The sequence below is a fragment of the Scyliorhinus canicula genome, chromosome 3, assembly GCF_902713615.1.
Source record: "Scyliorhinus canicula chromosome 3, sScyCan1.1, whole genome shotgun sequence".
NCBI classification, from domain to species: domain Eukaryota; kingdom Metazoa; phylum Chordata; class Chondrichthyes; order Carcharhiniformes; family Scyliorhinidae; genus Scyliorhinus; species Scyliorhinus canicula.
The window spans coordinates 6,212,830-6,226,105 of record NC_052148.1 but is presented as its reverse complement, the minus strand read 5'-3'; the positions used below and the strand labels follow the sequence as shown (position 1 = coordinate 6,226,105).

General features: G+C 44.6%; 1 protein-coding gene across 1 annotated transcript in view; it reads right to left on the bottom strand.

Moving 5' to 3' along the window:
* The window catches only part of LOC119963598 (tenascin-X-like), a 621,159-nt gene that overhangs the window by 316,072 nt on the left and 291,811 nt on the right, over positions 1–13,276 (bottom strand). The window contains exons 44-46 of the mRNA XM_038792929.1: positions 9,454–9,586; positions 4,527–4,666; positions 3,661–3,793 (exon numbers count right to left, since the gene is read on the bottom strand). Coding sequence (XP_038648857.1) covers positions 3,661–3,793; positions 4,527–4,666; positions 9,454–9,586 — 406 coding nt within the window. The remainder of the gene's footprint in view (positions 1–3,660; positions 3,794–4,526; positions 4,667–9,453; positions 9,587–13,276) is intronic.

The following is a 13,276-nucleotide window of genomic DNA, read 5'->3' as shown; positions in this document are numbered from 1 at the left end:
TGCAACATCCTTCCGCACTGTCCACAACTCCAGCGAGTGGAGTGCCATCTGCAGATTTACTCACCCATCTTCTGCGCCCTCCTCCAGGCCATTTATAAAAATGACAAACAGCAGTGGCCCCAAAACAGTTCTTTGTGGTACACCACTAGTAACAAAAGATTTCTCATGTCCCCTCCTGGCTCTCCGTAGCTGTCTCTTTAGATCCTTCCTATCTAACTTGTAACTCTCGAGCACCCTAACTGAACCTACACATGTTATCTTCACCTAAGCCTCCTTCTTCCTCTTGTCAAGTGATTCAACTACATCAGTAAACCACAATTCCCTCGCTTGACCACTTGCTCCCTGCCTGACAGGCACAAAAGGACATAAGAACTAGAAGCAGGCATAGGCCCCATGGCCCCTCAAGCCTGCTCCACCAGCATGTTTTAATTTTTTATCATTTAATTATAAATCCTGTTTGCTCTGATTCCTAACAAAGTGGATAACCTGACATTTGTCAACAATGTATTCCATCTGCCAGAACCTAGTCCATTCACTTAACCCATCCAAATCCCTCTGCAGGCTTCCAGTATCCCCTGCACTTTTTGCTGTACCACTCATCTTAGTGTTGTCTGCAAACTTGGACATGTTGCCCTTCGTCCCCAACTCCAAATCATTGAAGCAAATTGTGAACAATTGCGGGCCCAGCACTGATCCCTGAAACCACTGGCTACTGATTGCCAACCAGAGAAGCACCCATTAACCCCCACTCTATGCTTTCTATTAATTAACCAATCCTCTATCCATGCTACTACTGTACCCTTAATGCCATGCATCTTTATTGTATGCTGCAAAGTTTTGTGTGGCACCTTGCCAGGTTTACTTGAAATCCAGACATACCACATCCATTGGCTCCCCATTATCTACCACTTTGGAAGGTTCTCAAAAAATTACACTCAATTAGTAAGGCACGACCTTGCCCTTTATGAACCCATGCTGCGTCTGCCCAATGAGACAATTTCCATCCAGACGTCTCGCTATTTCTTCTTTGATGATAGACTCCAGGCATCTTCCCGACTACCGAAGTTAAGCTAACTGGCCTATAATTACCCGCTCTCTGCCTATCTCCTTTTTTAAACAGTGGTGTCACGTTTGCTAATTTCCAATCCACCGGGACCATCCCAGAGTTTCGTGAATTTTGGTAAATTATCACTAGTGCATTTGTATTTTCCCTAGCCATCTCTTTTAGCACTCTGGGATGCATTCCATCTGGGCCAGGAGACCTGTCTACCATTAGCCCTATGAGCTTGCCCACCACTATCTCCTTCGTGATAACAATCATCTCAAGGTCCTCACCTGTCATAGCCTCATTTCTATCAGTCACTGGCATGTTGTGTCTTCCACAGTGAAGACAGAGCCAAATAACCTGTTCAGTTCCTCAGCCATTTCCTCAACTCCCATTATTAAATCACCCTTCTCATCCTCCAGAGGAAAAATATTTACCTGAAAAGCCCCTAGTTGCCACATTCCTGCACCTGTTCACTCTCACAATCTATCTTACTCTTATTTATAGCTTTTGTAGTAGCTTTCTGTTGCCCCCTAAAGATTTCCCAGTCCTCTAGTCTCCCACTAATCTTTGCCACTTTGGATGCTTTTTCCTTCAGTTTGATACTCTCCCTTATTTCCTTAGATATCCATGGTCGATTTTCCCTCTTTCTACTGTCCTTCCTTTTTGTTGGTATCAACAGTGAAAAATCGCTTGGAAGGTTCTCCACTGTTCCTCAACTGATTCACCATAAAATCTTTGCTCCCAGTCTATCTTTTCTCATCTCATTGTAATCTGTTTTCTTTGAGCACAAAACACTACTGTTTGATTTCACCTTCTCACCCTCCATCTGTATTTTAAATTCCACCATACTGTGATCACTCCTTGCGAGAGGATCCCGAACTATGAGATCATTAGTCAATCCTGTTTCATGATACAGGACCAGAACTAGGACTGCTTGTTCACATGTAGGTTCTATTACATAATGTTCTAGGAAACTATCACGGATACATTCTGTAAACTCTTCCTCCAGGCTGCCTTGACCAACCTGGTTAAACCAATCAATATATAGATTAAAATCCCCCATGATAACGACTGCACCATTTCTACATGCATCAGTTATTTCTTTGTTTATTGACTGCCCCACCATTTTGTTACTCTTTTGTGGTCTGTAGACTACTCCTATCAGTGACTTTTTACCTTACTATTCCAAATTTCCACCCAAATGGATTGATGGGTTGACCCTGTAATCCGCATTCAATTTTTTCTACCAAAATGAATCACCTCGCACTTATCAGGGTTAAACTCCATCTGCCATTTTCCGGCCCAGCTCTGCATCCTATCTATGTCTCTTTGCAGCCTACAACAGCCCTGCACCTCATCCATGACTCCACCAATCTGTGTGTCATCAGCAAATTTACTGACCCAGCCTTCAGCCCCCTCCTCCAAGTCATTGATAAAAGTCACAAATTAAATTAAATTAAATGAAAATTAAACGAAAATCGATTATTGTCACATGTAGGCTTCAAATAAAGTTACTGTGAAAAGCCCCGTGTCGCCACAATCCTGCGCCTGTTCGGGGCGGCTGGTATGGCAAATAGCAGAGGACCCAGCACAGAACCCTGTGTTACACCGCTGGTAACTGGTCTCCAGTCTGAAAATTTTCCATCCATCACCACCCTCTGTCTTCTCAGTGCCGCAGTCCCAGTGCTAGCCACTGTGCCACATGCCACCCCTTTCACCTTCAGCAAAACGGGATGGGGCAATATTGTTTCAAGTTCTCTAAAAACAAACATCACTAGTTTAACAAAATGGATAGCAATCTGCTGATGCCATCCAGTAAAGATACTTGAGACTGTTAAAATATGTTAGGTAAATACAAATATGATTGTTATTTCCCTTTGTATAGACAAGTTACGCCCAGGTATTGGGGAAATGGGGTGAGGCCAATCATTTTTCTATAAGGAATAGATAAGGGGTTGGGGAAGTGGGTCCATCAATAAAAGAGGAGGCAAGTTGAGGGAGGCAAAAATTAATCAGGGATTGGGTCATCACTGGTGCCTCACAGCGCCAGAGAACTGGGTTCAATTCCTGCCTCGGTAAATTGTCTGTGTGGCGCTTGTACATTCTCTCCGTGTCTTTCTGGGTTTCCGCTGGGTCAACCGATTTCCTCCCAGAGTCCAAAGATGTGCACATTAGGTGGATTGGTCATGCTAAATAGTCCCAGATGTGCCGGTTAGGGGGGGTTTCAGGGATTGGGCAGGGGAGTGGGCCTATTTCGGTTGCTCTTTCAGAGGGTCGGTGCAGACACACAAGGCCAAATAGCCATCTTCTACACTGTCGGAATTCTGTGGTTTTATAGATTTATCTGGCTGAAGGTGCTGTATGGCCCAGGAATATTGGACACAAGCAGGCTAGCCAATGAAGCCAATAGATACACTTTGCTACAGCAGAAGCGGAGAATCCAGGGGAACATACTAATCCCACACCCCATCCTGAAGGACATTGTGATCTGCAGCACATCACAATATGCAGCATGTGCTTTCCATGTCAGTTTGTTCTCTTTTCAACATTTGAACATAATTGGTAAGGGGGTAGAAAAGACTAATGGAAATTTTTAAATACAGAAGACTTACATGTATGCTGGGAGGCTGAGACGTCATCACTTTCCGTCTTGTCTGGGTAGATGGCAGTAAGGGAAACATCATATTTGGTGTCAGGATCCAGGTTATCAAAAATATGGCTTGTCTCTTTGCCATTTATAATCATCTGGAAGAATAGGCAGAAAGCGAAGGTCAAGATACGTTCAGTGCATGAAACCAATTTGTTTTCTGCAAACTGATTCCCTTAATTAAATGGGGATGTTTGAATTTAATATCACTCAGGGGGCTGCAAGGACCTTAAAATCCTTTACCAACCCTTGGCTGCAGCCACATTTCCCAGTGGCATTCCCTCGTGGTCATGTGGAGTATTTCTGCAGAATATTAAATAGAAAGAATAAACTAATTTGGACTGTTTTGTTCATTGCCCAAATGCTCTTCTTTGAGTTGGCAACTGAGCCCAACATCTCAATACTAAAGAGCATATGGTCCGTGCGGAAAGCAGTTTTCTGATATCCTTCTAGTACAGTAATGCCATTCAGAAAGAATGTGCTCATGTTTCTGCAGGTTACGGTTCAAAGAGCTCATCCCACCCAATTGAGTCTTGGCCAATCTCCAAATTTTCCAGTCATGCCCGTGTCTTTGCCTGTCCCTGTTGGGAATGGAAAATACCTGCTGTTTTCAGTGTGATCATGCCGCCTCGGTCAACAGAGAATGTAACTCATTAGCAAGTGTGGAAAGGATTACAAGGATACAATGAAACATTGTTCCTGGAAAGGAGGAACATTTTCATACATATACAGATCTGGCTGACAGCGGTTTTGCTTCACACTCGCATGTTGCAAGGCAAATTTAAAAATCAGCTGTAACGACACAGAAGCAGAAAGTAAGGATTTCATCACCTCTTTTTTGTCCCCTCCTGCAGATGGAACCCAGCTGATCCTGTACTGGTCCGCCTCCTCTGCTCCATGATCCCAGTCCATCCGGAAACTTTTCCTCGAGATGTCCGAGAAGCGTAGGTTTGATGGTAGATGGACAGCCGCTATGTGAGAAGAATGAGACCTTAAATGTTCACATGTAGCAGAAAGGTAGCAGAATCTGACAGAGTAGAAATGATGAGGAAAGGGAGGATATCTGAGCAATGATTTGAGATACTGGCACTGATCACAAACAACATGCATTGATAACAGTGCCTTTAATGCAGTAAAATGTCCTGATTCACTTCAGAACATGGAACATAAAACAGTACAGGCACATCGGCCCTCCATGTAGCGCTGACCTGTGAAACCACTGTCAAGCCCATCTACAATATTCCCTTATCATCCATATGTTTATCCAATGACCATTTAAATGCTCTTAATATTGGCGAGTCCACTACTGTTGCAGGCAGGGCACTCCACGGCCTTACTACTCTCTGAGTAAAGAACCTACCTTTCACATCTGTCCTGTATTTATCTCGCTCAATTGAAAGCTAATTACCCTCGTTCTAGAAATTACCACGCGAGGAAAAAGGCTCTCACTGTCCACCGATAGTCCTCTGATTATCTTGTATGCCTCAATTAAGTCACATCTCAACCTTCTTTCCTCTAATGGAAACAGCCTCTAGTCCCTCTGCCTTCCCTCATTAGGTCTTTCCTCCATAACAGGCAACATCCTGATGAATCTCCTCTGCACCCTTACCAATGCGTCCATATTCTTCCTGTAATGCAGTGGCCAGAATTGCACGCAACACTCCAAATGTGGCCACACCAGAGATTTGTACAGCTGCAATTTGACCTCATGGCTCTGAAACTCAATCCATCTGCCAATAAAAGCTAACACACCGTCCGCCTTCTTAACAAACCTATCAACCTGGGTGGCAACTTTCAGGGATCTATGTACATGGACACCGAGATCTCTCTGCTCACTCACACGAACAAGAATCTTACCATTAGCCCAGTACTCTGTCTTCCTGTTATTCCTTGCAAAATGAATCACCTCACACTTTTCTGCATTAATCTCTATTTGCCATCTCTCAGCCAGCTCTGCAGCTTATCGATGTCCCTCTGTAACTTGCAACATCCTTCCGCACTGTCCACAACTCCAGCGAGTTGAGTGCCATCTGCAGATTTAGTCACCCATCTCCTATGCCCTCCTCCAGTCCATTTATAAAAATGACAAACAGCAGTGGCCCCAAAACAGTTCTCATGTCCCCTCCTGGCTCTTCGTAGCTGTCTCTTTAGATCCTTCCTATCTAACTTGTAACTCTCGAGCACCCGAACTGAACCTTCATGTCTCATCTTTACATAAGCCTCCTTCTCCCTCTTGGCAAGTGATTCAACTACTTTAGTAACCCACGATTCCGTCGCTTGACCACTTCCTCCCTGCCTGACAGGCACATAAGAACATAAGAACTAGGAGCAGGAGTAGGCCCCATGGCCCCTCAAGCCTGCTCCACCAGCATGTTTTAATATTTTGTCATTTAATTAGTAATCCTGTTTGCTCTGATTCCTACCAAAGTGGATAACCTCACATTTGTCAACATTGTATTCCATCTGCCAGACCCTACTCCATTCACTTAACCCATCTGCAGACTTCCAGTATTCCCTGCACTTTTTGCTGTACCACTCATCTTAGTGTTGTCTGCAAACGTGGACATGTTGCCCTTCGTCCCCAACTCCAAATCATTGAAGCAAATTGTGAACAATTGCGGGCCCAGCACTGATCCTTGAAACCACTAGCTACTGATTTCCAACCAGAGAAGCACCCATTAATCCCCACTCTATGATTTCTATTAATTAACCAATCCTCTATCCATGCTACCACTTTACCCTTAATGCCATGCATCATTATTGTATGCTGCAAAGCTTTGTGTGGCACCTTGCCAATGGTTTTCTTTGATGATCGACTCCAGCATCTTCCCTCCTACCGATGTTAAGCTAACTGGCCTATAATTACCCGCTCTCTGCCTATCTCCTTTTTTAAACAGTGGTGTCACGTTTGCTAATTTCCAATCCGCCGGGACCATCCCAGAATCTCGTGAATTTTTGTAAATTATCACTAGTGCATTTGTATTTTCCCTAGCCATCTCTTTTAGCACTCTGGGATGCATTGCATCAGGGCCAGGAGACCTGTATATCTTTAGCCCTATGAGCTTGCCCACCACTATCTCCTTCGTGATAACAATCATCTCAAGGTCCTCACCTGTCATAGCCTAATTTCTATCAGTCACTGGCATGTTGTGTCATAGAACAGTACAGCACTGAACAGGCCCTTCGGCCCTCGATGTTGTGCCGAGCAATGATCACCCTACTCAATCCCACGTATCCACCCTATACCCGTAACCCAACAACCACCCCCCCCAACCTTACTTATTAAGGACACTACGGGCAATTTAGCGTGGCCAATCCACCTAACCCGCACATCTTTGTACTGTGGGAGGAAACCGGAGCACCCGGAGGAAACCCACGCACACACGGGGAGGACGTGCAGACTCCACACAGACAGTGACCCAGCCGGGAACCGAACCTGGGACCCTGGAGCTGTGAAGCATTTATGCTAACCACCATGCTACCCTGCTGCCCCTCTACTGTGTCTTCCACAGTGAAGACAGACCCAAATAACCTGTTCAGTTCCTCAGCAATTTCCTCAATTCCCAGTATTAAATCACTCTTCTCATCCTCTACAGGAAACATATTTACCTGAAAAGCCTCTAGTTGCCACATTCCGGCACCTGTTCACTCACATTCTATCTTACTCTTATTTATACCTTTTGTAGTAGCTTTCTGTTGCCCTTTAAAGATTTCCCAGTCCTCTAGTCTCCCACTAATCTTTGCCAAATCGGATGCTTTTTCCATCAATTTAATACTCTCTCTTATTTCCTTAGATATCCATGGTCGATTTTCCCTCTTTTTACTGTCCTTCCTTTTTTTTGGTATCAACAGTGAAAAATCGCTTGGAAGGTTCTCCACTGTTCCTCAACTGTTTCACCATAAAGTCTTTGCTCCCAGTCTACCTTAGCTAGTTCTTCTCTCATCTCATTGTACTCTGCTTTGTTTGAGCACAAAACACTACTGTTTGATTTCACCTTCTCACCCTCCATCTGAATTTTAAATTCCACCATACTGTGATCGCTCCTTGCGAGATGATCCCGAACTATGAGATCATTAGTCAATCCTGTCTCATGATACAGGACCAGAACTAGGACTGCTTGTTCACTTGTAGGTTCTATCACATAATGTTCTAGGAAACTATCACGGATACATTCTGTAAACTCATCCTCCAGGATGCCTTGACCGACCTCGATAGACCAACTGACAGGTAGATTAAAATCCCCCTTGATAATTCTTTGTTTATTGACTGCCCCACCATATTGTTACTCTTTTGTGGTCTATAGACTACTCCTATCAGTGACTTTTTCACCTTACTATTCCAAATTTCCACCCAAATGGATTCATGGGTTGACCCTGTAATCCGCATTCAATTTTTTTCTATCAAAATGAATCACCTCGTACTTATCAGGGTTAAACTCCATCTGCCATTTTTGGTCCCAGCTCTGCATCCTATCAATGTCTCTTTGCAGCCTACAACAGCCCTGCACCTCATCCATGGCTCCACCAATCTTTGTGTCATCAGCAAATTTACTGACCCAGCCTTCAGCCCCCTCCTCCAAGTCATTGATAAAAGTCACAAATGAAATTAAATGAAATGAAAATAGCTTATTGTCACATGTCGGCTTCAAACAAAGTTACTGTGAAAAGCCCCTAGTCGCCACAATCCGGCGCCTGTTCGGGGAGGCTGGTACGGCAAAAAGCAGAGGACCCAGCACAGAACCCTGTGTTACACCGCTGGTAACTGGTCTCCAGTCTGAAAATTTTCCATCCATCACCACCCTCTGTCTTCTCAGTGCCGCAGTCCCAGTGCTAGCCACTGAGCCACATGCCGCCCCTTTCACCTTCAGCAAAACGGGATGGGGCAATATTGTTTCAAGTTCTCTAAAAACCAACATCACTAGTTTAACTGAAATGATTATCAATCTGCTGATGTCATCCAGTAAAGATACTTGAGACTGTTAAAATATGTTAGGTAAAAACAAATATGATTGTTATTTACCTTTGTATAGACAAGTTACGCCCAGGTAGTGGGGAAATGGGGTGAGGCCAATCATTTTTCTATAAGGAATAGATAAGGGGTTGGGGAAGTGGGTCCATAAATATAAGAGGAGACAAGTTGAGGGAGGCATAGATTAATCAGGGGATGGGTTATCACTGCTTCCTCACAGCGCCAGAGAACTGGGTTCAATTCCTGCCTCGGTAGGTTGTCTGTGTGGCGCTTGTACATTCTCTCCGTGTCTTTGTGGGTTTCCTCTGGGTCAACCGATTTCCTCCCAGAGTCCAAAGATGTGCACTTTAGGTGGATTGGTCATGCTAAATAGTCCCAGATGTGCCGGTTAAGGGGGTGCTTCAGGGTTTGGGCAGGGGAGTGGGCCTAATTAGGTTCCTCTTTCAGAGGGTTGGTGCAGACACACAAGACCAAATAGCCTCCTTCTACACTGTTGGAATTCTGTGGATTTATAGTTTTAGCTGGCTGAAGGTGCAGTATGGCCCAGGAATATTGGGCACAAGCAGGCTAGCCAATGAAGCCAATAGATACACTTTGCTACAGCAGAAGCAGAGAATCCAGGGGAACATACTAATCCCACACCCCATCCTGAAGGGCATTGTGATCTGCTGCACATCACAATCTGCAGCATGTGCTTTCCATGTCACTTTCTCCTCATTTCAATATTTGAAGATAATTTCTAAGGGGGTAGGAAAGAAAAATGGAGATTTTTATATACTAAAGACTTACATGTACGCTGGGAGGCTGAGACGTCATCACTTTCCTTCTTGTTTGGGTAGATGGCAGTAAGGGTAACATCATATAAGGTGTCAGGGTCCAGGTTATCTAAAAACTGGCTTGTCTCATTGCCATTTATAATCATCTGGAAGAATAGGCATTGTGGAGAATGTGATTCACACCCGATTATATTCTGTATACATGTGTCTGTATTGTAAGTGCAGTTGCACTACCTGTCCTCTAGGGGAAGTAGCTCTGGGAATGCTCGAGTTGTATGGGGATTCTCCCTTGGCTCTGCCCAGGACTCTCCCCCAGAAGCTGTTATAAAAGCTCAGTGCCACATGGTCAGCCGGCCAGTTCACCGAAAGTTCAATGGCTAACCGGCTGGCTCTGTTGTGAGTCCGTAGAATTGTTGGTTCCCACAGGCATAAAGCTAAGGTCAAGATACGTTCAGTGCATGAAACCCATTTGTTTTCTGCAAACTGATTCCCTTAATTAAATGGGGATGTTTGAATTTGATATCCCTCAGTGGGCTACAAGGACCTTAAAATCCTTTACCAACCCTTGGCTGCAGCCACCTTTCCCAGTGGCATTCCCGCGTGGTCATGTGGAGTATTTCTGCAGAATATTAAATTGAAGGAATAAACTAATTTGGACTGTTTTGTTCATTACGCAAATGCTCTTCTTTCAGTGGGCAACTGAGCCCAACATCTCAATACTAAAGAGCATATGGTCTGTGCGGAAAGCAGTTTTCTGATCACCTTCTAGTACAGTAATGCCATTCAGAAAGAATGTGCTGATGTTTCTGCTGGTTCCGGTTCAAAGAGCTCATCCCACCCAATTGAGTTTTGGCCAATCTCCAAATTTTCCAGTCCTGCCCATGACTTTGCATGTCCATGTTGGGAATGGAAAATACCTGCTGTTTTCAGTGTGATCATGCCGCCTCGGCCAACAGAGAATGCAACTCATTAGCAAGTGTGGAAAGGATTACAAGGATACAATGAAACATTGTTGCTGGAAAGGAGGAACATTTTCATACATATACAGATCTGGCTGACAGCGGTTTTGCTTCACACTCGCATGTTGCAAGGCAAATTTAAAAATCAGCTGGAGCTACACAGAAGCAGAAAGTATGGATTTCATCACCTCTTTTTTGTCCCCTCCTGCAGATGGAACCCAGCTGATTCTGTACTGGTCCGCCGCCTCCGATCCATGATCCCAGTCCATCCGGAAACTTTTCCTCGAGATGACCGAGAAGCGTAGGTTTGATGGTGGTTGGACAACCGCTGTGTGAGAAGAATGAGACCTTAAATGTACACATGTAGCAGAAAGGTAACAGAATCTGACAGAGTAGAAATGATGAGGTAAGGGAGGATATCTAAGCAAAGATTTGAGATACTGGCACTGATCACAAACAACTTGCATTGATAACAGTGCCTTTAATGCAGTAAAATGTCCTGAGTCACTTCAGAACTTAGAACATAGAACAGTACAGGCACTTAGGCACCCCATGTTGCGCCGACCTGTGAAACCACTGTCAAGCCCATCTACACTATTCTCTTATCATCCATATGTTTATCCAATGACCATTTAAATGCTCTTATTATTGGTGAGTCCACTACAGTTGCAGGCAGGGCATTCCACGGCCTTACTACTCTCTGAGTAAAGAACCTACCTCTGACATCTGTCCTGTTTCTATCTCCCTCAATTGAAAGCAATCTACCCTTGTTCTAGACATCACCACCCGAGGAAAAAGATTCTCACTACCCACCGTATCTAATCCTCTGATCATCTTGTATGCCTCAATTAAGTCACATCTGAACCTTCTTCCCTCTAATGAGAACAGCCTCAAGTCCCTCTGCCTTCCCTCATTAGGTCTTCCCTCCATAACAGGCAGCATCCTCATGAATCTCCTCTGCACCCTTACTAATGCTCCCATATTCTTCCTGTAATGCAGTGACCAGAATTGCACGCAACACTCCAAATGTGGCCACACCAGAGTTTTGTGCAGCTGCAATTTGACCTCATGGCTCTGAAACTCAATCCATCTGCCAATAAAAGCTAACACACCGTCCGCCTTCTTAACAAACCTATCAACCTGGGTGGCAACTTTCAGGGATCAATGTACATGGACACCGAAATCTCTCTGCTCATCCACACTACCAAGAATCTTACCATTAGCCCAGTACTCTGTCTCCCTGTTATTCCTTCCAAAATGAATCACCTCACACTTTTCTGCATTAAACTCTATTTGCCATCTCTCAGCCAGCTCTGCAGCTTATCTATGTCCCTCTGTAACTTGCAACATCCTTCCGCACTGTCCACAACTCCAGCGAGTTGAGTGCCATCAGCAGATTTACTCACCCATCTTCTACGCCCTCCTCCAGGCCATTTATGAAAATGACAAACAGCAGTGGCCCCTAAACAGTTCTTTGTGGTACACCACTAGTAACAAAAGATTTCTCATGTCCCGTCCTGGCTCTTCGTAGCTGTCTCTTTACATCCTTCCTATCTAACTTGTAACTCTCGAGCACCCGAACTGAACCTTCACGTCTTATCTTTACATAAGCCTCCTATTTCTCTTGGCAAGTGATTCAACTACTTTAGTAAACCACAATTCCCTCGCTTGACCACTTCCTCCCTGCCTGACAGGCACATAAGGACATAAGAACATAAGAACTAGGAGCAGGGGCAGCACGGTAGCATGGTGGTTAGCATAAATGCTTCACAGCTCCAAGGACCCAGGTTCGATTCCCGGCAGGGTCACTGTCTGTGAGGAGTCTGCATGTCCTCCCCGTGTGTACGTGGGTTTCCTCCGGGTGTTCCGGCTTCCTCCCACAGTCCAAAGATATGTGGGTTAGGTGGATTGGCCATGCTAAACTGCCCGTAGTGTCCTATAAAGTAAGGTTAAGGGGGCGATTCTTGGGATACGGGTATAGGGTGGATACGTGGGGTTGAGTAGGGTGATCATTGCTCGGCACAACATTGAGGGCCGAAGGGCCTGTTCTGTGCTGAACTGTTCTATGTAGGAGTAGTGCCCATGGCCCCTGAAGCCTGCCCCACCAGCATGTTTTAATATTTTATCATTTAATTAATAATCCTGTTTGCTCTGATTCCTACCAAAGTGGATAACCTCACATTTGTCAACATTGTATTCCATCTGCCAGACCCTAGTTCATTCACTTAACCCATCTGCAGACTTCCAGTATGCCCTGCACTTTATGTTGTACCACTCATCTTAGTGTTGTCTGCAAACTTGGACATGTTGCCCTTCGTCCCCAACTCCAAATCATTGAAGCAAATTGTGAACAATTGCGGGCCCAGCACTGATCCCTGAAACCACTAACTACTGATTGCCAACCAGAGAAGCACCCATTAATCCCCACTCTATGCTTTCTATTAATTAACCAATCTTCTATCCATGCTACCACTTTACCCTTAATGCCATGCATCTTTATCGTATGCTGCAAAGTTTTGTGTGGCACCTTGCCAAAGGTTTTCTTGAAATCCAGACATACCACATCCATTAGCTCCGCATTATCAACCACTTTGGAAGGTCCTCAAAAAATTACACTCAATTAGTAAGGCACGACCTTGCCCTTTATGAACCCATGCTGCGTCTGCCCAATGAGACAATTTCCATCCAGACGTCTCGCTATTTCTTCTTTGATCATAGACTCCAGCATCTTCCCTACTACCGAAGTTAAGCTAACTGGCCTATAATTACCCGCTCTCTGCCTATCTAATTTTTAAACAGTGGTGTCACGTTTGCTAATTTCCAATACGCCGGGACCATCCCAGAGTCTCCTGAATTTTGGTAAATTATCACTAATGC